This window comes from Coturnix japonica, chromosome 3 (assembly GCF_001577835.2).
Source record: "Coturnix japonica isolate 7356 chromosome 3, Coturnix japonica 2.1, whole genome shotgun sequence".
Taxonomy (NCBI): Eukaryota; Metazoa; Chordata; class Aves; order Galliformes; family Phasianidae; genus Coturnix; species Coturnix japonica.
This window is the reverse complement of record NC_029518.1, coordinates 40,752,236-40,778,261: the sequence shown is the minus strand read 5'-3', so window position 1 is coordinate 40,778,261 and position 26,026 is coordinate 40,752,236. Positions and strand designations below refer to the sequence as shown.

At 41.2% G+C, this 26,026-nt stretch overlaps 1 protein-coding gene across 4 annotated transcripts in view; it reads left to right on the top strand.

The window, feature by feature from the left end:
* Nucleotides 1-3,520: 3,520 nt before the first annotated feature.
* MAP3K4 (mitogen-activated protein kinase kinase kinase 4) overlaps nt 3,521-26,026 on the top strand; it is a 60,434-nt gene continuing 37,928 nt past the window's right edge. For 3 of the 4 annotated variants that reach the window (XM_032443949.1, XM_032443947.1, XM_032443948.1), the window contains exons 1-2: nt 4,152-4,294; nt 18,378-18,568. In XM_032443949.1, the coding sequence (XP_032299840.1) occupies nt 4,227-4,294; nt 18,378-18,568 (259 nt within the window). In that variant the 5' untranslated portion in view covers nt 4,152-4,226. Of the gene's footprint in view, nt 4,295-18,377; nt 18,569-26,026 lie in introns of all 4 variants that reach the window. The other variant, XM_015858049.2, reaches the window with a different exon arrangement.

The following is a 26,026-nucleotide window of genomic DNA, read 5'->3' as shown; positions in this document are numbered from 1 at the left end:
GTTTTTCATAGGTCTTCCAAAATTTTCCTTTATGGTTTTCTGTTGCTTTAGTCTAGGCAAGTTTGAGAAGTAACGTTCAGAACTAACTCCCAGGTCTCTTTCCAGACTGACTCATAAAGGTGCTAAATGTGCAGATGCTCTATCTTCTCAGCTGCTCAGCGGAGTGCGTCACAGAGACCTTAGCTCTGTGGTACAAGGGTCATAAGCTGGATTCCTCAACTGGCTGTAGCTGGAGAGATTCCTGTTGCCAGGAAAGCAGATTAGCTCACATCATTCAACACTTATTTCAAGTGCTATGTGCTATGTTTCCTACAAAGGGTGTGTCTTAAAATAATCATCAGTACCTGTGAAGATGAGGAGACTTAACTCCTTAATAAAAATAATGATAGGGAACAGCAAGACACAGATAGGAACAAAAAACTTGGAATGCACTGAAATAACATAAAATGGCAGGTGATTATCTCTTTAGTGGTTTATACTGAAGGATCAATGCATATAATCATTTAAAAGGATGAAAATAGTGATGTTCATAATGAGGTAACAATTGTTTTTTGTTTGTTTGTTTTAATTAATGAAGTGGACAGAGATGTAGGTAGAAGGTAAGGCAGAAATACAGAAAAATTTGAGACAGCAGGAGCTGTAGAATGAGATACAAACTTGTCATCCCCCAGACAGTTGTGCACTGTGACAAGGGGAAAATACATTAGTGCCTGAACTATCAACAGGATTAAATCACGACAGATTAATTCACCTTGTGAAATCATGGGTGTTAAATTACTCCAGATGATTCAGAGCAGAAGGTGGAAACGGATCCTCTAAACATTGCTGTACATATGAGTAACTACTCTCTTGGGGCTGTCCCATTGATTTCAATATGCCTGTTATATAAATGGATTGATGCGTACGTAAATGTTTGCAGAGATTAACATTAAATGAAGATTAAAATTTTCTCATAGTTGCTTACAACGTCATAGAGCTGATGCAAAAGCCATGATCTACTGAGATGAAGGAATATACCAGTTATGCTGCTTTGCTGTGACTACTCTCACTTTACACAAAGCTGCTGGAAGGAGGAGCAGTGGACCAGAGCTATAGAAGATATTTCTAGGCAGGAAAGATTGATATAGATCTCACAGCTGTTTTGCAGCTGCTGTAAGGCAGTTATAGGAAGAATCTCAGATGCACAACCAGTTATTTTAAAAGACAGAGTATGGAACTTTTAAATTGTTTTCTGAGCTGATTAAAAAAAAGCAACAAAAAAACAAATAGCATCTCTAAAATTTTTAATATAAGCAAGTGTTCAGACACACAAAATTCACAAAAACACCAAGTGTTACATGCAATGAGGCACTAAATTGCACTGCCAGACATACATAGAAAGCAACTAGGTATGCTCTGGATCTATAAAATGTGGCTTCTGAGGATAGGCCTCAATTCATCAGTGGAGCTTCTTTGAATATGTTATTATATTATATCAAACTCAAACACAGACAAAGCACTGCTTATGATCTTGGTCTTCTTTAAGAATATCCCATGGTTGGTTGCTGAGTGTGTCTATAATGCAGTTGGAGAAGGAATTATAGTGCGATTAACAGGAGCCAAGTTAGCTTTAAATGGACTCACGCTGATATGTTCAAGCTGTCCTAAATTCAGCTCAGGCTTTATTAACAGGTCTAAAGTAAGTTGTTGGGGAGATATGAGCTACTGTAGCCATGGAAAATGTTTTGAGTCTCACAATATCTATAGATGGTCGTTTCCATGCCCAGTCTCTAGGTAACTTTGAGTATCTGTCAGTGACTGTAGCTCTGCCCAGCAGTGCAGGCACTCAGCCCCGTGGCCAGCTCTACACACCAAAATTGTACTGCTTTAAGCACAACTCAGGCTCGTCGTCCTCTCATGTAGGTCATGTTGTTTTAATAACGGCTGCACACAGTTGCTTTTTAGGACAGGAAGTACCAAAAAACTAAACCAAAACAAAAAAAAACACAGTGATAAAACAGTAATCCTAGGAATGTTTCTGACCTCACGCTACTGTTACTTACAAATACTCCTTTAATAGTGATGAGTCAATGATATCAGGCCCTGTGTGATCTGACATGCAGCATGTGAGATGACAGTGTTTGGACAGAAATACTCTACCTCCATCAAGCTCGCTGGCTCCTATTATAGCATGGCTGTTAAGTCATGCTGCTGAACAAGCTTTGGCAGTTATTATGCAAGCTTCTGAAGTGAATGAATCACAGCGGTTAATAGACGATTGAATAGAGCTATACAGTGTGATTCCTTAATTTCTTTCAGAGGTTCACACTTCAAATCAATTGGAGCAAAGCTCAAGCTATGCGACATTGAAAACAGAGTCCTCTTTCTTTCCAAAAAAAAACCCCATCCTGATCTTCTGTGAAAGGAACAAAAGTGTAGATGGACGAATCTGCATATTTCCAGGTAGAAATGCATCTTGGTATTTTATTTTGGCTCTGGGGTGAAAAGCTGCAATATCTACACGTGAAAGAAATGTTGTCGCATGGTCTTCCATATGCCAAATGCAGGTATGGTTCATGCTTTATTCTTCGTAGGTCTGCAGAAGAGCATTTTAACCTATGACCAAGAAAAAAATGACAATTCTGTCTTCAGCAGATTTAACTAGAGCCGAACTAACTGTATCTAACAGGATGCTTTCCAGTGTCTGCTGATGAGGGTGGGACTACATTTAATTAACTACCCTTTGCTTTTAAATAGCTGTTAGTGGAAATGAAAAAATCATCTATTGGAAAAAAAACCCAAATCTACAAAACTGTTATTGTCCGGGATATTATTTTTGCATATAAACTCAAAGCAAACGATCATTTGATTACTGTGTTTCCTAACACATGTGCACTTTTGGTATACTCAGACTCACAAACTGGCAGTCATTGAACATTTGATATAAAAGAATATTCCCTAAAAGAAGACAAAATTACTAAAAGAACGTTATATTTATCAATTTTTGTAAGATCTCTGCAATTTATTTAATTATTGCATGTCTAAATATCATCTACAGGTAGGATCTTTGAACTTGTATTACCACTGCCAGGGTTTGCTGCTCTTCATCCAGTCCTAAAACATATAAAAGATGAGGCTCTCATCAACTGGAATATTTAACCAACCCGTTGCGTTTCTCTGCTATTTGAAGGGCGTTAGCCTGTATCCCAGCCAAGTTATAGATGTAGTTCAGGAAATTACGTTTTTCCTCCCTATATTTTCACATGGATCATGTACCTTCAGGTCTTTGTTTTAAACCGATAAACAGCACTGCTGTAGGCTTTAGAATGCTTCTAAAATGAAACAAGCTGTTCCAGGAGCACTGAGCCTGCTTTCCCACACACCCCTCCCCCTGTGTGTGTAACTGCTCTCTTGCGATTCTTCTATGAGAATGGAAGTCAGTGCAGGGCCTCCAGCCTTTCGGATGGCTTTGAACTATTTGGGTGGCTCCAACCTCTGTGTGTGTAGGTCATCACCCGAGCACCCAGAGATGGTCAGTATTCAGGTAAACCCTACAGCCTTCCTTACAGTAATCACTAACATTGAGTTTCCCTCTGTCCGTGGATGCTAAAGTCCATGCTACTCGCTCACAGTGAATTACGGATGTCAAGAACAGTTCTGTAAACCACCTGACGGACGGTAGCTCTGAGATAACCAATAGGCAACAAACGAGCACATTGACCAACGTGGTTTCCTCAATAACCCAAAGAAACAACACGCACAATACAGCGGTGTGAGGCGGGGCTGCGTCCCCCCAGTTTCTTAGCGAGAGCCGCTTCACGGCAGACTATCGTGGGACAACCCGGGGCCGGGTGGCGAACCCCGGCTAGCTCCCCCTCCGCCTCCTCCTGCTCTCGGAGACAACAACGCCCTGCTCCTACCGCCCGCCTCCGGCCATAGGGCGGGCGGCAGCGGGACGGAGAGCACCGCGCGTCCCGCCCGGGGAGCGCTGCCTCCTCCGCACCCATCCGGCCTCGTCGCACAGAGCGCCTGTGTCTTGGCGAGTCCCTCCTCGCGCGCCGTAGCGATGCTCCCGGCTTCGCTGCCCTGTGAGGCTGATTCCAAGATGGCGGCCGCGCGGGCGGCTCTTGGCGGCCGGGTCCCTGCAGCCGGGTAGAGCTCCCACCCCCGTCCCCTCCTCCGGCGTCGCAGCGGGCCGGGTCGGGCCGCGCACCTCGATCCGCCGTCATGGCGGCCTCGGTGCATGCATGAGGAGAGTCGCCGCACCGCTCCCTGCCGCCGCCGCCATGGAGGAGCCGCCGCCGCCGCCGGGGAGGTCAGTGCCGGGCGCTGCCAAATAGGGAGCCAGATGGTGGCTGCCACATTGTGGCAGCGCGGCGGGCGGGGGCCGAGCCCTGCTGCAGGGCGTCGTGCACGGAGCTTCGGCTCTGCAACATCAGCGCTTTTGCACCGCGACCACCGAGCCAGCAAACGCACCGAGCACAAATCTCTAGCGGCTGCGGTGGGTAAGGCAGTGCTTTGTGGGCGCTGGGCAATTAGCGCTGCATCGCCTCCTCCACCCTGTCGGGCAGCACAGAGGAGCGGTGTTGTGAGCTGCTCTGCGGGACGGCTCTCGGGACAACTTTTGCCGGAGCGGGGACTGTGGGTTGTGTGTGTGTGTGTGTGTGTGTGTTGGGGGGGTGAAGCGCTGCGAGCGGCGGCTGGAGGCGGGCGACGGTGTCGGAGCATCGCATCTCATCGCATCGCATCGCATCGCTGCTGGCGGCATCCTCGGGAGGTGCGGCACTGGGGAAGGCTCCTGCACAGCGGCTGCGTTGCCGCTGCCTCGGTGCGGGCTGACCCCGCTTGTGTGTGCCCTGCTGAGAGCTTGGGGTGCAGGTTGCTTGGAGTTTGCAAGCGTGGCTGCAGAAGTGTTGCATAAATCCGAGCTGTTAGTTCTCTAGCGCTTATTTCTCCTTTTCAAATAACATCCTGTTGATGCGCTTCGCTCCTCGCTAGGAGGCATTCAGGGAGCGTTTGGGAAGCACTCGGCTGATCGATTAGTTCTGCAGAGCTGGATGAGGGCGGCGTACTCCAGGTGTGCTGCACTTTCCTCTTCTTGCTCTGACAAGAGGGGATCTGGGGATGCTCTCAGTTTGCATTGAGGCTATGGGGCTGAATAACGTCTGGTTTTCACTGGTGTATTTTAACGATCCGCTTTTCTTACGTCTTGGGGACCGGCAGAAGCGGAAGGTATGGAAAAGTTCTTTCAGAATACTTCTGTGATATCTTCGAGTGCCAGCAGGGCGGATGTGTCAGTGTCAAGGTCCCTTCTTACAGTAGCTTCGAGGAATGATAGTGCAAGTTAAGCGGAAAACGCTTTCAAGTGAAGTTTGCACAGCAGCGTGACCTTGGACCTGGGCTGCCTCCGTGTAGAGGAGCAGTGCAGCGCCTCGCTGGAATACACCCAGGCATTTCCTGTCTGGGGCCATTTCTGACCTCTGCTGGTTTCTGCTTATTAACACACAGTTTATGTGAGTCGGATGTGGGTGTGGATGGTGCGGTGGCAACTTCACCCGGCGAATGAAAACAGAATTAGTTATTTCGGTGTGAGCTGGTGGGTGGGAAGGAAACGTCGCAAAACAATTAAGTAGTCTTAATTGGTGTGGGGCAACGCATGCACTTTGCCGTGATTCACTTCTATGTGGACTTGGTGTACTGACTGCACAGCTGCTTTGGATGTGCTTCTCTGGCTTTGTGCAATACTTTATTTCTGCATTACTTTTAAGAAAAAGCGTTGGAGGCTTTTTTCAACATAGTCAAAGTTTTTTTAGATTTTGGAGCTGTCATTAAGTCTGTCATTCCTGCTTGCGAGGTCAGAATCTTGCTGCAATCACTGTGATGCACCAGTGTGAAATCCATTTGATGGCTGATTGTTTTCAGTCCTGCTTGTGGTGTATGAATGCGTTTTTATGCTCCCCTGGCTAGCACTGCGTCACTATAATGCATTCTTCTAAAGTTCATTTCAATTTTGTTGGGCAAGTCCTCAGCCATTCTCATTTGCTTAAAAAGAAAGTTGATTGCTTTATTTTTGTGAGACAGCCTTTTGTGTCAGAAATCTTTTGATCTTTGTCTGAGGGTTCTGTCTTGTCAGAACAGAGGTGCAGTGCTACCTTATGTATAGGTAAGGTGAGCGTGCAGTACATTCATGGTCTTATTTGAATGATACAGTTGTTCCAAGATGTTTCAAAACATTTAATAGAGAACTCCACTCTAAAAGCAAACTTTTTCTCCCCCAGGGCTTCCTTTTCTTCTTGAACATACTTTGGGGTCAGGAGAGAGGGGAGGCAGCTCCAAACCAAAGAAGGTACTTGGAGCCTGAGAGTAGACGCTGAATTTGAGACAGGATTGCACTTGCATGAGGGACAGGCTGCTGTGATTGTGGGTGAAAGAAATAGTGCCCCTAGAAAGTTGTGTGAAGAATTGACATTTAGCTATCGATTCTTGTTAAAAAGCAAACAGATAGCTTTCAAGGTATTTCCCCTTGGGAAATAAATAAACACTAAATAAAACAGGCGTCTCTTTGATATTTCTTGTTCGTGGCTTATAGGCTTTAAATCTTCTCACCTCAAACTCAGGCACTTGCAAGAACTTTATAGCACAAAATTCACTATGGCAATAAATGAAGCCTTAAGCATTTCCTTTTTGGGATGCCGTTTATTTGGGCACACTGCAAAGGTGTGAAGACCCATAGAGCTACTCTGACTTATCCTTGATTGCTTGGAAACCTCTTTTGTCCTGGCATAAATCCAATGCAAGGGGTGAAAGAAGGAGCAAGGCTGTGAGTAGAGCAGGGCAGAACAGAGAATGATGGTGGAGGCTTCCTCTGCACTGTGATGTTTTAATTCGGTCTGTCAGATTTGTTGGCTGTATGATGACAGTGAATTGGGCCGTTAGTCTTCAGCATCTGTAGTTTGGGGGAGACTCGAGGTCATGACATGGATTGTACTTAACATACTTCTCTGGTTGCCAGAATGTATCTGTAGGATTGATTGTATATCAGCAGTGAAAAAAGTTAAAACTATTTGATTCAGTTAGGATGATAGCTTCCACTGGAAAATTGCTTCAAGTGTAGTGATTTACCACCATCCTCTTCTTGATTGTTTTTTCCCCCTGTACATTTAAATAAAGTAAGGTATAATCTCTATTTTTAAGGTACTGCATTTTCTTGTTTACATGTGAAAGACTGGGATGAATGGTTGCTCTACCTCCACCAATGATTGTTTGTGCATGCAAACACATGAAGTGCTTAATGAGATATCTGGTATTTACAGCGGCAAGGATTACTCTGTTGTGAGGCTGCTGGAGTTGGTTTTCTGTCTGCTAATCAGCACTGCCTGTGTCAAGGTTGATTTTACTATTATGTAAGCAAGTGGTTTTGGCCCTCGTGGAATGCAAACTGTGCTGAGATGAAAAACAGATCTACCAGATTTAATGGAGAGGTTGAGGGGTGTGCAGCAATAATTATTCTAGAGAGTGAGTTGGGTGTCTTAGAATCTTTTAAAGATTTGGTTTCCATGACAGCCACATGTCATAGACCATTCTAAATGTGTTTTAGATGCAGTTTAACAGAGGACAGGTTCTTATACTACCCACTGCAAGTTAAATAGCACATTGACCTGTGTCAGCACGGGAAGGTACAGATCTGTCAGCTTCAGTTCTTCAGCTGTGTGGTTGGATTTACTGTTCTGTGTGCCATTTATGTCCGCAGGGCTGATACTTTCCTTAAGGCTTCTTTTGCTCTTCAGTATTAACTACAATAATACTATATTTTGCCTGTAATCTATTAACAATAGTTTATTCCTTTAAAAATGTAAAAATTGTTCAGTACTCATCCTTGACCAGCTGCAAACTTAAAACCAAACTGTAATGTTTGCTCTTACCACCCCAATTTGTATGTTAGTGTCTTGTATGATGTTGGTTCACATGTAGTCCAGCAACTGTGTGTGCAGGAGCACAGCAGCTTGCCATGAACCTTCAGCTGCCTTATTTTGGATTCAGACAAGTGGGATGTAGCTTCATTGCCCAGATGCATGTCTGCTATTGTCACGAGTTGGAGGAGCAGATTTTCTCTGCTCCTGCATTCAGATACCACTTAGCTGTGTTGACTGTGGTGCATTGCTTTCTGATGTGTGGTATCCTTGTCTGGCTTGTTACGCCCTTGGCTTAGCGTGTTGGTAGTTTACTTGCTGATGGTCTCTCTTAGAGCAGTATTTGTAAAGGCTTTTACCACTTTAGCTCTGAAACATCCATCAAGGAAGTGGTAACAAGGACACAGTTAGAGATGTCTCTGTTACTTCTCAGCTGCATGATGGAACTGCCTGTGGATGTGAAGAGCTCCAAATTGTGCGGCATACTGCAGCTTGACTGCATTGCCTGCATTAAGAGCCGTTTGGATGTGGTGCTCAGGGATATGATTTAGCAGAGGGTTTTTAGAGTTAGGGTACTATGGTTAGGCTGTGGTTGGACTTGATGATCTTCAAGGTCTTTTCCAACCTGAGTAATTCTATGATTGGCCATCCAGCACCCAGAATTACAAAGTACTTAGGTATCAACTTCCACTAAAAATATGCTTCACTTTCAGTGCTTCACTTTTGAGTTTCTTGCAGACTTCATCAAAAAGATTGTCTGAAATATTAGGATCAAACCCAGTTGATAGCTTTTCTTATCTAGGAGTGGAACTTTCTGTCAGAATAGTGAAGTTTGTGAGCAGGAAAGCGTTGGGGAAGAAGAGAAATGACAAATGAAAATCAGTGGCTGTTGCGGTTCTGATTATCTTTTAGTGTGGCTCTGTGCCTTCCCAATTTATCACTTAAAGTTACCTTTTACTTTTTTTATGAGTCGCCCTCTGGAACTGGTTTGGGGTATCTGATGCCAAGTACTGAACTGCAGCGTTTATCCTTTGGATTTGTACTGTGATGTCTTTTGCTCAACCGTCTTTAATTTGGTGATGAAAACACACTTCAGAACTTCTCGTTTAAAGAAATAAAAAGGTGAAGTGCTGTTCTTTTCCTCAGGGTTGAGTTATGATATAGCTGGGGTTGAGAAAATAGCACAAACCTAAATGCTGAAGAATGAAAGAAACATAGTTACTGAGAGCAGTTAGTGAGAGGCTGAAGATAAGGAAACTGGATGCTGGATAGGCTGGGTTAAGCTCTCTGTAGTTTCCCTCCTGTTTCTGCACTTCTGACCTTTGATTCTTTTGCAGCCTCTCTTCCTGGGCTTAAAAGTAGGTGTGGGAATCTAACAAAGTCACCAGCATTTTCACTGTTGTTTTTTTTTCACACGTTGCAGAGTGATGTCAGAATTAAATGGCTGCTCTTTTTTGTCCAGATAACTTTTGGTATGGTTTTAATCGAGTAATACCTTTGTGTATGGGGAGAGCACTGGGAGGAAGCTCAGATCACGATGTACATGCCTATGTTATAAATGCTGTTCTGTCATCATCCAGATTTTCATGAAAACTTAAAATAGTCCAAGATGGAAAATATCAGTTAACCTTTTTCAGTTTCCAAATTTACTACTAAAAACAAACAGGAAGTCCTGACTATTATTATTTCTTTTTCGGAGATGAGAACATGAAGACCTGCCAAAAACGTTACGAGCTTTATTTTGTTTCTTTTTTGCTTATTTCTAGTTGGTGTAGCTTGCAGGGGGAAAAAAATCACTTTCTGAATTCATTTAAATAGGTCTTGATATCTTTTATTTCTGCTTGTAATAAAACGAAATGATGAAAAATAGTTTGTATTTTGGTTGATTTATGTTCAGCTCATTGTTTGTCGCTTTTATCATTCTCAAATTTAACAGATTTTACTGTCAGTTTGTCGTCCCTCTCCACCTCTCTGCTGTTTCAATAAGCCTTGATGCATTTCTTTGTGACTGTTCATCTTTCTGCTGTAAATACAACAAGCAAACGCTTGGAAGCTTCTGCTCAAGAATTTTGAGCAAAGTGTCAAAGTATTATCAATTTAGCAAACCGGCTGCAGGAGTTTCTGTGTCCTGAGAAGCAGAACATTAAGTTTGAGCTTCTGTCTTCAAATAAACGTAGCTGGTCTCGATACAGATTTCTGGTGGCTTCGTTCTGCAGTGACTTCATTCACATTCATTGCTCTGAAGATCTTTGTGTGAGGGGGAGCTGGCTGCAGGCAAATGTGCTTGAGGTCTGCGCTAGAAATGAAGGATGTTCTTGCTTGCTGTGCCATTCTGTTCTTATTAAATGGCTCAAACTGAGATTTGCCAAGGGGGAAAAGATGTCCCTGGAAATCAATCAGAGATGAACTGGTTGGCTCTAAGCATTGAATTAGGTTGGTTGGGTTTTGTTTTTTTCTTCCACAGTAAACTACTTTTTTTTTTTTTTTTTTTTTTTTTTTTCCTTCTTGATTTCTGTGGAAATACTGTTTTGTTCTATTGCATTGAAGTCTTGCTACAAACTGTTGTTGATCTTGCAACAGAAATACTTGTTTTGTGCTTCTCTTAGGCTTTAGCTGATCTGGGATTTGTTGTCCTTGGTGCTTACTGTTAGTGTGGCTCTTGCAGTGTAAGCCCATAACCTTCATAGCAGCTTCAAGTGTTAGTGTTAGTGCAGCCATGCAATAGATTAATCATTGAATAGAAATAAGATATAAATAGTGAGCAGAAGATGCAATTACAGTGCTGCTAACACATTCTGGTTATTTACCAATGCAGTTATAGTCTTTCTGTAGGTTTTTTTCTGTGCCACAGTGCCTTGTTCATAGGTTAATTTATAAATAAGCTGTTGGAATGGTGTAATTCAACCAGTTCTTGGACTGATACAGGTATTACCTTAAGCATCTTCTGCTTTTATCATTGCTGCAGATATTGAATGGCATTCGTTCTGAAGCTGACCCAAACAAGAAGTTAAATTTCTCATCTCCCAACAGCCCTGTCTTCCCTCCCACTCCCAAACCAGGGATTTCTGCCATAATGAAATTTGCTAGCATTGCATTATATGCATTTGGTTACCCAATTGAATTCAAAGTGATTGAAGTTGGAAAAATTCTGCTAACAAAGGCATTCCAGCTAAGCTGAATTGTTTTGGCAGAAGAAGTGAAGAACCAGGGTTGGTATGTTCAGTTACACCAGAGCATCTGAGGAGCTGGTGACCTCTGGCAAAGTGTCACTGGAAACCAGCAGGAACGGTCACATTCCAGGTTGCTTCACATGCAGCCAGAAGAGTGTGACTGAGGGAATGATTTCACATCGTGCTCAGTGTGTTTGAACAGCAGGTTGCCTTTTCTTTCGCTTGGTCTCTTCCTGAGGGGAAGACAAGCTTGTTTTGCAGAGAAGTACTTTGTTTGGGTCCTAATGGATAAAAACCTGGACATGAGCCAGCAGTGTGCTCTTACAGCCCAGAAGGTCAACAGTGTCCTGGGTTGCATCAGCAAAGGGGTGGCTACCAGGGCTGGGTGGGTGTTTGTACCCCTCTACTTTGCCCTCATGAAGTCTCATTTAGAGAACTGTGTCCAGATATGCGGTCTCCAGTACACAAGGGATGTGAAACTGTTGGAGTGGGTCCAGAAGAGGGACCTCTTCCCTCCAACAGCTTCTTCCCCTTCCCTCAAACAGCTTCTTGGTATTATCTTGGTATTATTGCTATAATTGACCTCATTGCAGCCTTTCAGTACCTGAAGGGAACTTACACCCAGGAGGGGAGTAAACTCTTTGAAAGGGCTGACAATAGCAGGACACGGGGAAATGGTTTTAAGTTAAAAGAGGGAAGATTTAGGTTGGATGTTAGGGGGAAGTTCTTCACTAGGAGAGTGGTTAGGCCCTGGAACAGGCTGCCCAGGGAGGTTGTGGATGCCCCGTCCTTGGAGGTGTTCAAGACCAGGTTGGACGGGGCCCTGGGCAACCTGATCTAGTAAAGGTGTATGTTTGGTGGCCCTGCCAGGCAGGGGGGTTGGAACTACATGATCCTTGAGGTCCCTTCCAACCCGGGTCATTCTGTGATTCTGTGATCTTTATTATCATTGCCTCTTCTTCAAACTTTCTTCTACCATAAGCATAAGCTTCAGGTATGTTTTTTACCCATTTGTATTAGGCCTGACATTGATGTGCTTTACATAATATTTGTTTTTATGAGTACAGAAAGTGATGAAAGGTTCAACGTGACTCATACATATTTACGTCTATGCTTTCTGAAGAGGTGGGAAATTGATGCATTTCACAAGGCAGGATTAAGCTGCTTCCTCTTAGAAAGGAAGAATGCTGCAGATGGAAAGGTGGTAGTGGGGATATACAGAGAGGGCTAGAGAAACTTGCTTGAAAAACAGGTCCTGAGAAATGGAAGGAGTTAGCAGTCTTGCTTTTTACTTACCAACTGGAAGAGGAACTGCAAGGGCAAACTGTTTTAGAGAGCAGTGTTTTTTCTCTGTGCTTTTTTTTTTTTATATCATCTTCATGCCAGTAGAGGCAATAAGCTAAAGTTCTCTTTTTTCCTCTATAATGTTTCTGTTAGGTCTTCTAACAGAAGCTCTTCTGCCAAGCTTTACTATCAAGTTTAGTTACCCAGATGCCTCTTTTCTGGAGTAAAGCAACGACTACAAGATTTACGACCTGGAAACAAAGTTCTTGTTGCTGCTTTTTTCCGCTAGATCGATTTTGCTTTCAGTGCTTTTTGTTGCAGTGTTGAGATGTGGCACAGGTGTCTGTGTGCTCTTATTTTCTCTGACATTTGGGAAGGCAGAAGGGTAACAGATGCCTGCTCCAGTTCTTTACACAAAAACATAAGTATTTGCCAAGAAGCAATGTTTTCTACATGCAATGAAGGTTTCCTTTTCTTTAGGGGACTAAAGAGGACAGTGATCCAGGACTTAACAGAGAGATGGTGCTTGGTGGAAATCTAATCATGTTTGCCCTTTGTACTTTGAAGATTAGAAGAACCTTAAAGTGGACTGGATCTGCTTGTTTCTCTTGGTGGTAGCGATTCCCATTCAGGAAAAGAAAATCAGAAAGCTTGATGCTTACCCAAATTATGAAAGGATAACAGATTGAAAAGCCAGGCATGTCCTTAGTTACAAATACAATTTAATTACACTGTTAAAATCTCATATAATATAATTCCAAGTTTGGAACGATAAACCTCATTAACCTGTGGACAGCAGTCATGAGTTATTGGTGACTAAGGTTTGGTGCTGACTGCTCAGAAGTGCTGAGCTGAGGCATATCAATTTCAAATGCGGATACAAAAGCAAGCATCTTCATTACTGTCTCTCAGTATTATGCTTTAATGTTAATCCAGGTTTTTTTTTTACTGTGTTTAGGTGTAGTCACAATAGCAATACGATGTGCACCATTCCAATCTCTGTGCTGGTTTCAGAATTTTCCTATCTTGCTAACCAGGCTATTCCTTTTCCTCATTAGCACTCAGCTAGGTTTGCACAGGATTTATTTAGCAAAATAAGTTCTATTTGTATGAACTGTGAGCAAATTCCTGCTGTTCTGTAAAAAACAAAAAAGCAACCACACAACAGCAACAAAAAAACCACACCTTTTTTTTTCTTTCTTGCCTTTTTAACCAAAGGCTTTTATATTTCTTTTGTTGCCATTAATCTGTTTGTAATATATGCTTTAAAAGCACCATCTGCAATCACTTGCATCTAATATTTGCACATGTAGATCAGCGAGTGAAAATTGTATGCAAGAATGGTTTTATAGTCTTTTCTGCATTCAGCAGAAACTTTTCAGAACCAAGAAATTAGAGCTGCTGGCAACGGAGCTGTGCTGTGTTTAGCAGCTCTAACTGCAGACTCCTTTGTTGTTCGGTTTCAACAGATGGCTCCCTAAAGCACGCGTTTCCATTGCTAGCAGCTGCAGCACGATCATGATTTGCAATTCTGTGCTTGTCGGTGTGCTGGTTATGTTGGAAATAAAATGTTTGCAACTGGATTTAGGGATAGTTGTGTTAGTTTAAAGAAGGTTTTCTTGGCTGTGTCTAGTGACTGTGTTTCTATCCCCTTAGCTAACTGAAAATGTGCAATATGAAGAGCAGGCAAATGAACCTTTTTTCTTCCTACATATTTTAATTGCCTGGCTGTATTCTGGTTAAAGAGCATATGTGTTAGAAATTAACTATTTACCTTAAAAAACAAAGATACTGAGTGTCAAGAACTTGGTGGTTTGGTGGTGGACTTTGTATAGATCTTGCAGTGCAGACAGATCTTGCAGTGCAGTGCAGAGGAATGGCAGCATGCCCCGGGATGGTGAGCAGCGGCTATACTTGATATATGCAAGCACCTAGTGTATTTGAACTCCTGCTAATGAGGATCAAGGGCAGCAGGAAGTTTATCTCTGTATTGCTCTCACAGTTGTGAGAACCACATGAGATGGTTTTCACTTTTTACAACCCATGAGATGAGGTGCTGTGTGATTGCTGGTCTCCTACACCAGCACCCAGGCCTTGTGCTGCCCATCATGCTGCTTTAAACTTCATACCCTTTAAACTTCATGCCCATAAACTTCACTGGAACAGGCTGCCCAGGGAGGTGGTGGAGTCTCCTTCTCTGGAGATATTTAAGACCCGCCTGGACGCCTACCTGTGTGACATGGTGTAGGGAGCCTGCTTTGGCAGGGGGGTTGGACTCGATGATCTCTAGAGGTCCCTTCCAACCCCTACAATTCTGTGATTCTGTGATACCCCAGTTCTTCCCTCTCCTGATTTTGTTTGCAGACCTTTGAAAATCTGAAAGATATATCTCAATTTTCCTGATTGAGCTGAAATATTAGATATATAACATTAGATATAACCAACACTTCGGTTTATTTAAAACAAAATGTTTGTTGTCAGACACATGCAAGAAACTGAATCTCCAGATTCTGGTTGAATTGCATGGCTGTGTTACACACAGTAGTTACTTGTTGGAATATTTTTGGTTATTTATTTTTAGTTAAATTTCAAAGCTGTTGGCTTTATTTATGAATGCATGTATGTATTTTTTTAACCACGCTTCTCTTGCAACTTTCCTAATATTCCTGATTTATGTTTCTTGGCTATGGTCTCTTCTGTATTCCAAGAATAAAACTGATGAATAGCATTTTGCTCATTAAAATTGAGGATGGGAGCAGCCTGCAAATACTCTACTGTGAAGACTATGCACTTCCAATTTTCCTCCTAAGCATTGGGCTTAACCTGTCCTAAGTACATTTGAAAATGAGTAACCTTAGTTAACATCCATGTAGATTTCGCTTTTCGTGTGCACTCTTAATTGCAATTAGGATGGTTTTTACTGGCTGTGGGGAGGAAGACCTGCATTTCTTAGGAGCAGACAAGAAATCTGCTTTTCCAGTATTGCCAAACTGTTCCAGTTAAAACAGTATTTAGGAACCAGCAATTCTGTGTAATAACCAACGCCGTCATTTGATTTAGGATTACCAGTAGTGCATTTTAAAGGTGTATGGATTTAACTAGTCTTTGATTAGTTCATGAAAGTAAGCAGTGTGCTAGCATTACAAATGCTATATTAGTAATCTAACACATCTAAATCTATGTTAAAGTGACAACTGTTTTTTAATATTGGAGGGTTGCTACTGGTATTCACATGTGTCTGCAAGCTATTTGATTTTGTGTGGGTGAGAAATCCTTACATCAGTTTAGTCCTACCTGTGTACTTCCTTTAGTTCAGAACCTATATGTTGAATACAGTGCTGTACAATGAGGCTTTCATTGGTGAAACTGAGTCTTTGTGTTCCTTGGCATTGATTTGAGCTCTGGCTTTCTTTAAGTGCTTCTCAAGCATAGAAACATTTATCTGCATGCTGGATTTTTACACTTGAGTTGCAGCTGATGTTCTCCTCCCTCTTAAAATATCAGCCCATCTTGTCAACTCATCTTGTGGTTGGGCATGGTTGCTATTTGACAGTATGCCTTCTGGTTCCGTGTCTTGTTATAAATCTGCCAGTGTTGCATATGAATTCATAAGAACTGCTTACCCAGAAAAATGTGTCTGAATTGTAAGGTACTTACTGAGTCCCACTGTATACATATGTATATAATTCAGGTGTGAGGTTGAAGGGCCTTTTTCATGCATTTGGCCTTCATGCCCTCTCATCAGGCATAGCAGGAAAGATGAGCCATTGGCTTGTGAGAAAGGAATTGGCTTATGGGCCTTAAAGATCAGTTCAGCCAGCTTGGCGAAGAGGGATGGTCATTATGCTCTTAGAAGAGCTTACTCACTTAAAAACAAAAGGGAAACAGTGTCCTCCCTGGTCTTTTACAGCAAGGTAAGCTGTCCTTGTTTAAAACTGTCTTGGCACTGAGCCCTCGTACAAGCGCCAGGCCCCACAGAGCATCAGCACCCCACCCTCTGCCTTGAACGGCCAGTGACATCACTGAACAAATAAATAGTTCCATAAGCATTGGAAGTAATGACTTCTTGTTTCATGTGGTCTGGTCTCTTGTGGTTGATTCTGTCTTTGGCAAGCACAGAGGGGTGTGCACTGCCTGAAGTTTTCTCTGCAGTAACGTTGTTTGCAAGAGTTCTTGGGAACAAAATCCTTTTGGTGTCCAAAAAGATGTAAACTTGTGTTCTGCTTTCCCAGCTCAGCATTTACAAGATTTGTTGGAGTAAATTATATCCAAAAGGGCTTCTTTGTTGTATTTGGCCAACGGTGCTTACTCAAACCGGTCTGTTAGAAGACGCACAAACAGCATGATTTCTCAGGGCTAGGAAACCAGATAGAAGTGTTGCTGATTTTTTTGTAGTTGTCGTTATAGCCAAATTTACTGCAGGGCTCTCCTTAAGCTACAGATGGTGCTACAATAGCACCCAAGTTTTTCTTTGGTAACCTCTGTAGCTTATCTGCAGAAATTAGCAAGCTTGACTGCCTTCTTCTTGAAGCTGTAATGTGAGAAGAGTAATTTCACACACTAAATGCATCGACATCTTTGGGGAGAGCGAGTCTGTTCTGCGTGTTAGGATATTTATTTCTGGTTGTAGCTAAAGGCAAACAAATGATTCAGTATCTGATTTTTCTTAATCTCACTGCCGTGTTACTGGCTGGCAGTATGCTGACATATTCTTCCTGCAGACACTCAGGCTCACTCTGCCAGAGCATGAGTGATGTTCCTTGTCTGCCTCAAAAACAGCAAGGAAAATGCTCCTTGTATTTCAGGTGGAATTGTCACGGAAGTGATCAGGAGCTGGTGCTAGTCATATTCCGTCTGACTTAGGCCAAGTATTTCTTTGCCTCCATGCCTTTCCTCAGAGTCAAGATCGTGTTGCTTGCACACCTACGTCAGAAATAATACTGCTGTCCTTAGAGCTGGTCCTGGTGCTGTCCTCTGAGAGTAGTGTTGTTGTGGTACATCACTTGGTTGCTCAGCAGTGATGAAGCTGGTACTGTTACTGTGCCTAACTGCCACTCTGCTGCTGTAATCTTACAGTGGGACAGAGCAAGTGCTTCCCAGGAGGAGTGAAAGACTATCCAACTAGTTGTTTACTGTCTTTGTCATGCTTTATTTTTATAGCAAACCCTTACAAGAGAGTGCATGCGTGCCCCATCCTGCTTGTTTTACTTCTGACCTCTTCTCCAGAGATGAAACTGGCACTGGAAACTTATATATGAATCTAGCCTGGAGTTTACATATGAAAATTTATGTGTGTGGTGGTTTATTTTCTTTTGTTGTTTTCTTTTGTTTTGTTTAATTTTGCCATGTAAGCTTAGGGACACACCAGCTCCTGGCATGGGCTTAAGTCAGAAGTTACTCGAAGGAAAGGCTGATAGTTTTTGGAAGGGAGAAGGAAAGACCAAAATCTCCATAATACAGAATTTGATTGGATTGTTCTGCAATAGAGCTGTGTAGTACCAGGCAGAGGTTTCTGGAAATGCCAGTTCCTTGCTGAAGGAGAAAACTGTACTCTAGGTTTATCATTGAAGGATTCAAAGTACTTCAGGATCTAGGGCACTTAAAAAGATAAGTCAACATTTTAAAGAAGTTGAATTGTCTTGTGATACTCTACATGAGGCTACACGAAGCAGTGATTGCTTAAATGTCTCTAAGCAGACCCCAGTGTGCTTTACGTACTTCAGGGGATCTTGTAAACAGGAGGCAGACAGGCTTCTTAGATACTGGCAGGGCAAAAGGGAGTGGCTTTAAACTAAAAGAGGGGAGGTTTAGATTAGGTGTTAGGAGGAAATTCTTTAAATTCTTTATTCAGAGTGAGGCAACTGTTTTGAGCTCTGTGATTCAGCATCCAGTTGTTAAGTTGACCATCTGAACTTCAGATTGGAAAAACTTTTATACATTATCTTAATTTCATGTTTGGATTAGCTTTCTAAACAGATATTGCAAGTAATAAATACAGTATCTTTAGCATCTTGGCTTAACTTGATCTTTTCAGGAAAGAGTGCAAATCTGAAGATGCTACTTGCAAGATCTCTGAATCTGAAGCTGAGGAATTATCAGATGAAGCAAGTGCTGACACCTTCTATGGAACTTCTCCTCCTAGTACACCCCGCCAGATGAAGCGTATGTCAACAAAACATCAGAAAAACAACGTTGGGAGACCTGCTAGCCGCTCTACTTTGAAAGGTAGGTGGTTTTTTTTCTCTCTATTTTTAGCTGTAAAGTGTCATAGCAGAAGCTCTTTGTTTCCTAAAAAAGGAAACATACAGAATATGGAGTGGGACTATGAGGTTCAAAATGAAAGGACAGTGATTCATGTTTTTAAGCTAATGAATACATTTCAGATATTCTCATAAGATGCAACCATGTCTTTTACCTGCTTCTTTGACTGAGATGTTATAAAATATCAGTTCAGTGATGCTTTCCTATTTTCTGAAGTGTTAAACTTGGACTACGTAAAGAGTAGGATGTCATTCTCCCTTTGTAGTGCATCGGAACTTGTGCAACAGAATGCTTAAACTGAAACTTCTGTCCATTCCACCCCTACTTCCTGAAGTTTTCCATTCCTATAAAATTAAGGGCTATCCAGAGTGCTGAAGACTAGAAAGATATTGGAGCCTGCAGAGGGAAGCTTTTTCTTAGTCTATCTCAAGCTATTAAGTCCTTTTTCAGTCAAAAGAAGAGGCTTGGATTTCAATTTAATTTTATGATCTCAGTTTTTGATGAAAAATTTTATTTAGGATGCATTCTTTTCCACAGAGCAGGAATCTGAAAGCTTTTTAGTTAATTGAATACTGGGAAAGGAATCCAGCAATCTTTACATTAGTACTCTATAACAGAAGAATTGGTCTTTCTTATAGGTGGTGGATACTAGAAAGCTCTGTGGCTCACTAAATACCAGGACTACTAATTGAAAATGGAAAATCAAACCAGATGAAAGATACTTGTCTTTTTGGTACTCTTAAGCGAACATAAACATCAGATGGTATTTTGCAGCTCCACCCTTTCCTTTGAGGCCACCTTATTACTTCTTTTTCTTTTTTTCCTGTTCTTCATTCTCACCCTAAGTGAGAATTTGAAGCACTGAATCAGGATAACTCAAACATTATAGAAGCAAGAGATACCAGACTTACTTGAACACCCACAAACAGAAAATGGTAATCACCACTTGGATCACACCGTGTGTAAATATTTTTTTTGTCAGAAGTTGTCCTGGCAAAGCTCTTTGGAATTGTCTAACAAATGTGCAAGTTTAGACTTCTTAGAATTCCTGAAGTATCCCTGCTTGTAGTTATTTTCATCATGTTCTCTGAACATAGAAAAAAAGTAGCACTTCTGATGTAATGGATGGGGATTGGTACTTGAAATATAAGGAAAGGTTAGTAGGTGCAGCTGTTTATTAGGAGAAAGCTTAGAAACAGAGGAGGTGATAGTAAAATCTGGTAAGTGCAAGATCTTATGAATCTATTCTTCCCCAAGAACTATTGTCTAGGTAATGAGACTGTCAAATTCCAAGCATTTACAGGTATTGTAGATAATGCATTTCCAGTCTTCTATTTCTCAGGTGCTTTGCAAGTTTATATCTCTTTGTGTCTTTTAAATACTTGTCTGTACTCCAGTTAGTTGCAAATGACTCACTGCTTAGAAACAGCAGAATGGATAGGATGTCTGTGCTATAAAGTACCAAGGTTTATAAAAACCAAAAGGAAAGGAAGAGTTTTTAAGGCAAACTGAGTCTGAGAACATCTCTTTGTGTATTTCAGAATTTTGTGCACTTGTTTTAGGAAAAAAATAAATAAATAATGATAAAGCACAGAGTTATTGGAGAGGTTATTTTCATTCCTGGAAAATAAATAAAATGGAAGCTTTTATTATTTATCTAAGTAGAGTTACCTTGATTGGAAGGTACTCCAGCGATTTCTCTTAATGGGAGACTGGAAGCAGTGGTAAAGCATCTCACTAAATTACCATCCTCTAATGTTTTAGAGTAAGTGTCACATAGAAGAACAACCTAATTTGGAAGAAAGCAAACTCCCATGCATTCCAAACTTTTCCTCAGATATCAGAAGGGCTGGGAGTGGCTGAGCTTAGATTCTGAGTGATGCCCAATCTGGCACTGTAAGGCTTGGGATGCTCAGTATATGAGGGCACTACCCAGTTAGTCTAGCGGCATCCAAATGGGCTCCCACGGCCACTCTTAAAAGAGTTTGGGCCACACCCAGCCTAAGAATGCTCACGGCTGGATTAGTGAATAGTGCAGTTTATTAAAGAAATACCATGATTATGGATTCACAAATAGCATGCTGCCCAATTCATCTAGCGATGTCTGTGTGGGCTCTCATGACCACTCTTAAAGAGTTTGAGCTGTGCCCAGGCTAAGTGTGCTCATGACTAGATTAATGAATAGTACAGTTTATTAAAGCAACAGATTTCTGGTTTTTTTTTTGAATTGCTGGTGATAAATAATACACTGCAAAGCATATGAACCAAGAACATGAATAGCACGTCTGAGTACAAATGCATTAAGTTATAAACAACCCAGAGATCTCTAAGTTTCCTTGGGAAGCACTCAGTATAACCAAGTATGTGAATTTACCCAGTAGGCATCCTATGGAGGGAAGAGAATCTCAGCCTGTTTTACTGATCCCAGAAATCAGAGATGCTTCTTGTCTGACATCCAATTATATCTTCCCCAACATCCCCCCCTCTCTTAAGCTTTTTTTATACTATTTCTTATTTTTCAGGAGGAACTTGAGTGACTCAAGTATCATATATACCTTTGTTTATGGTTGGTGTGTAATTATCTCACCTCTCTTTTAAATAAATAGGCTAAAAAATAAAGAGCGCAGGCTCAGTGAGGAGTGGTTGCTCCTTGAAGACAGGTAGTATTTGGGGTAGAAATGTGTTCTGGTATTACAGTGAGCATATAGTGAGCATAGTTCACTCAAAGGATGGCACTCTGTCAAGAGATGGCAGACCGTTGGCCCAAGGGAGCAAATGTGCATCTTATCAGTTCCATAGTACCATCATGTTCTTGTCTGTCACAGGACCTGGTCAGCATATCTTCACTCTGCTCTACCCTCCATGTCGCTCCTCTTAAAGTCAGTGCATTAAGCTCCCCAATATTGCCAACACTTAAGGCTGCCTAGGGAACTTCTATGGGATGGTTGCCGCCCATACCAGCTGCACTCTGCTTTTGTACCCTGGTGAACAGTGCCATACCTTAATTTCTAAGTCACTTATAGCAATTTTCTCACAGAAAAGAAGGCAAATTACATGCTGAAAATTGTCAGAGATATTCAAGGATCAAGTGTAGAGCACATGTTTGTGTTCTAGCTTGAGATGAACTGGAGAATTCATGAAATTGAGATATGCTAGAAATCTGTCTCACGTGGCACAAGTGATGGGAAATTATGTGAAAACTATGGTGGTACAGAACTACAGAGCAGAAGTTGTGAAAGGAAAAGCAAGTATTACTAAAGTTATGACACTTATAAGCAAAAGTATTTGAAGCTGAGATTACGTAAACGAGTAACATTTTGAGGGAATGATACAGTTGCACATCTTTGGCCTCATTTTGTGCTTGACAGCACACGAGACACTGGAACCAGGGCAGAGTATACTCACTGGCAGAAAGTGGATGCTATAATCAGAAGCTAAATAGAGGAACAAGGATCTGTCACTTTGGATGGGCATTAATTGCTTTTGGATGCTGGCTACTCTTGTTTCTTTTGCTTTTTTCTGACTCAGATCCTATTCCTGTGCACACATGAACTTCTAGTCATCAGCTGCTTTAGCTGATAGGGTCCCAAACACAATTTCCTTGTCTTTTCTTTACAACTGCACCTAAGTCTGCATGGTTTCAGCTGAACCCATAAGTTCGCTTTGTAGGGAAGCTGTCAGTTCTTATCCTGCTTTGTTCTGGAAGGACTTCTCAACAGCAGCTTCTAACTGCAGGGAGCCTGTGCAGGCTCAGGGGAGGAGGCAGAGGCTGTCTGCGGCCTCCTATGTGATTTCTGTTACAACTGTGATTCATACAATGGGAATGTACTAAGTACTCAAAGGAATTTTGGCTGTGTGTCATTGTAAAATTCAGGTTGCTGCTTACTCGTATACTATGCTGTGTTCTTGGTTGCAGCTTGTATTATCTCTTTTAATGAAGGGTATAAAAATTAGTGCTGTATGTTAAATAGCGTTCCACATAAGGCACTGGCAAGAGTGTGCATGTTAGTATACTGTTCATATTGCATCTTCATTGCGTTTCAGACTGCCTAAAAGAAGAGGAGGGTTCCTGTTTTCATCTTTTGATCAGTTAATTGTTTTTTTTCATTTTCATTTTTTGACTGAAGTGCAGACAAAGTGCTGTTAAGTCAGTCTGTTTCTTATCTACTTCTGAGTTTTGGAGATTTGGTTGTGTGTGTTTCATCTCTGCTAATTGCCAATATCATCGTTCTTTCCTACAAATGCAGAGCATGTGTTCTTGCTGCTTTGTCGTAGCTTTTTGGGCTATTCTCTCCTCACAGCAGTGCCAGCTGTGACATGGAATGCAAGCTAATATGCTCAGCAGTGCTCTCAGTCTTAGACTGGTGCTGGCTAATATCAGTAGTTAGCAACCAGTAAGAATTTGGTTCTGCTGTCCAGCACAGAGTTGTTTGAGTAAATGTAGAATCAATGACAACAATTTTCATAGCTGATAGCTTTCCATTTTCGGGAGCATAACTGTGCTTGTATTCTTTGTTGTCAGCTGTTGTACTTGGTAGCTATTGAAAGACACACAAATGCCTGTAATGAAAGTACTATCAAAGTTATTAGTAAACTCAGTATTTGCTAAAAGAAGTTTCTGTGCTAAAAATTTTGAATTATGTTTGATTCTGGGTTTATGATGACATATACTTAATACTACAAAGTTTCTCAGTTCCAGCACAAATGGAGAACTTGTAGCGTTTTAAGATAAAAGTATTTAAAGGTGCTTTCAGAATGCAGTTGAATGCTTTAAAACTGTTTTACTGATCACATCTTTCATACTTGCCCTCGTAGACCTGTTATAACATTCCAAATTTATAAATTCCAAATTTATAAACAAATCAGGTGGTATCTAAATGAAATACCAATAGCGTCACATACTGTTATGCTTCTCCTGAATATTTTGCATATAGAAATAAATTATCCCCAGAATTATTCTTGCTTCAGCTTTTGTGTGGTTAAGCTGACATGCTGCCTGCTCCCCACTCCCAGGCAACAGGGTTATTTAATAGAAATGTCTGTTTCAAAAGTAGAGTTCCACATTACTTTTGTTACAATTCTCAGTACAATTACTGATTCCACATACTTAGACAGGAAACTGAGCAACTCTTTTTTTTTAGTGATATTTCTTTGAAAAGCTTGATTTAGTTTGAGTTCTTGAGAAAAGTGCTTGGCTGGAATTAGAAGTTTGATTAAGTTTTCTAGAATGGCAATCATTCGCCATAACCTTAAAATTCTTTTCTCCTTCTGCAGGTCCCTACTGTTTCTATGCCAAACTTTCAGTTTTTATTGCAATAAAGATGATGGTTTTGAAGTACAAGTAACAGCTGTCTTGGCTATTCTGCCCTCCAGTTATTTTTCATATTTAGTCTTTCAGTGAGAGCCAGCATCTTCATGCTGTTGTCTTCTGCGGCTTTGTGTTCTTTCTTTCTTATATCCTTCAGAAGATATTTTGTTCTTTTTCAGAAAGAAGTGCTATTATACACATTGTGGCCTACCGCAATCCTGTGAGGGTATGGTACATCTCTGGCAAGGATTGAATTATATATATATTTTTAAATATGAAGAGTAGAAGGAAACAATGTGGCAAGTCACACCATTGTTAACTTGCTTATAGCTCATTAACAGCTGAAAATGTGGTTCCTAATGACTGTTTAAGATTGTAAGATTAAGGTTTGGCAATATTCCTTATCAAGATACCTTTCTGAGCTAATCCTTCAAAGGAAAAGGTCGAGTGAAATGCTATTTTCAAGCAATAGGTTAGTTGTAATATATATTAACTATGTGTGTGATTAAAATACAAATAAAAAAAACCATTCATGTGTGCCATAGCAGTTTGGCAGACTTAAGCAAGCTTTGATCTTCAAGTAGAAACTTTCCAGGAATTTGAACTCTGCAACATTCTCTGCTTTGTTCATTTCCTGGACTAGAAGGTTGAGAAACTTCTTGTGTGCTTAACTGTTGGCTGTAGGGGATTTAGAGAATGAAGATGTCAACCTGTATGAAGCACATGAGCCATAACTGTAAAAAGTGAAAGTACAAGGATCCTGCAGAACGGAGTGATAAGTTAATTGCCAGTGAAAGGAGTTTAAATAGTTTGTGTACAATAGAGGTGTGGCAGGAACAGATGGGTAGATAGAGTGGGAGTTGGTTGGGGATTAGGAAAATGGAGAATAGAAGCTGGAGGGTAAGATAACCAAAGAGAAGATCAGATAAGGAGTGATCTATTGTGTTTTTAATGCTCTATTTTTAATAATCCCTTGTTTTTGTCGATAAGTTGCCTGATGGGGTTACTGTAATAGCTTAGAGATAAGGAAACAAGAGTGAAATAGATGGCATCTTGGAAAAAGTCTGTAATGATTTATTTTCAAATTTATTTGAAAATTCTTTCTTTTTGTTTAGACTTCAAAAGGCATTAGTATTCCAGAGACTTGTCTGAGTTTTCAAAGTACCTATTGGGCTAATAAAAGTTACTGTCTTAAGCAGCAAACCTTATCTTGAGTGTGATCCTTTGGCAGATTGCCTGATTTATTTAGGGTTTTCCTTTAACCTAGACAGCTCTGCTCAAACGTGGATTTTGTTGGCAGATCTTTGTGAGTTTCCAAAGAAAGATGCTAACAAATGTCAGAATTCCTCTGTGTGGGTTTTCCTGCACTTGGTTAAAGGGTTGTGCTGTACCATCTGATGAGAACTTCTCCTCCAACCAGAATACCTGGCAGCATGAGCTTCCAGATGTGCTTTGCTTGGAAACTGGGAGGGCATATTTTTCAGGGGGTCCCAGAACACTTGAAAAAGAGGAGGAGAATACACATCTCATGGGTGTGTCTGTGTACTTGTTTGCCTTACCTGGCCAAGCCTCTGATGTTAGAGGTGAACTTGAAAGCTTTTTCAACAATAATTGCTTTCTGATTTTTAAACTCAGATCGCTGACTGAATGAGAAAGATTAAATAATGCTTAAATCAGAATTCTAAATTGCATGTAGCTAGAAGCCTTTTTTTTTTTCTCTTTTTTTTTCCCCCACCACCTGTCCTGTAGTCTGGCTACTGAAGCTCATGCTGTTAGTCATCAGCTGTGTGGGATGCTTTTCTTCCAGTGTATCTTGTTGAGAGAAATGATGATCCATACTTGTATTTTTTGATTTTGGAAACATTCTTTTATTCTTCATCATACTCAGTTCTCTGCAGATGGCGTACTCAGGATGATGAAAATTCTCTTGAGGTTCTTCATACGTAAGAGGTAAAATAAGAAGAGAAAAAAGATCCTTTGATTTTACCATTGGTTCTGCTCTACTAATGGTAATTTACAAGACTTAATTTTACTTCTATCCCTGCCTTTTTTGTTTTACTCGTAGTAGGAAATGTTGTATGCGTGTCCAAGAAATACGATTGGAAGCTGATTGA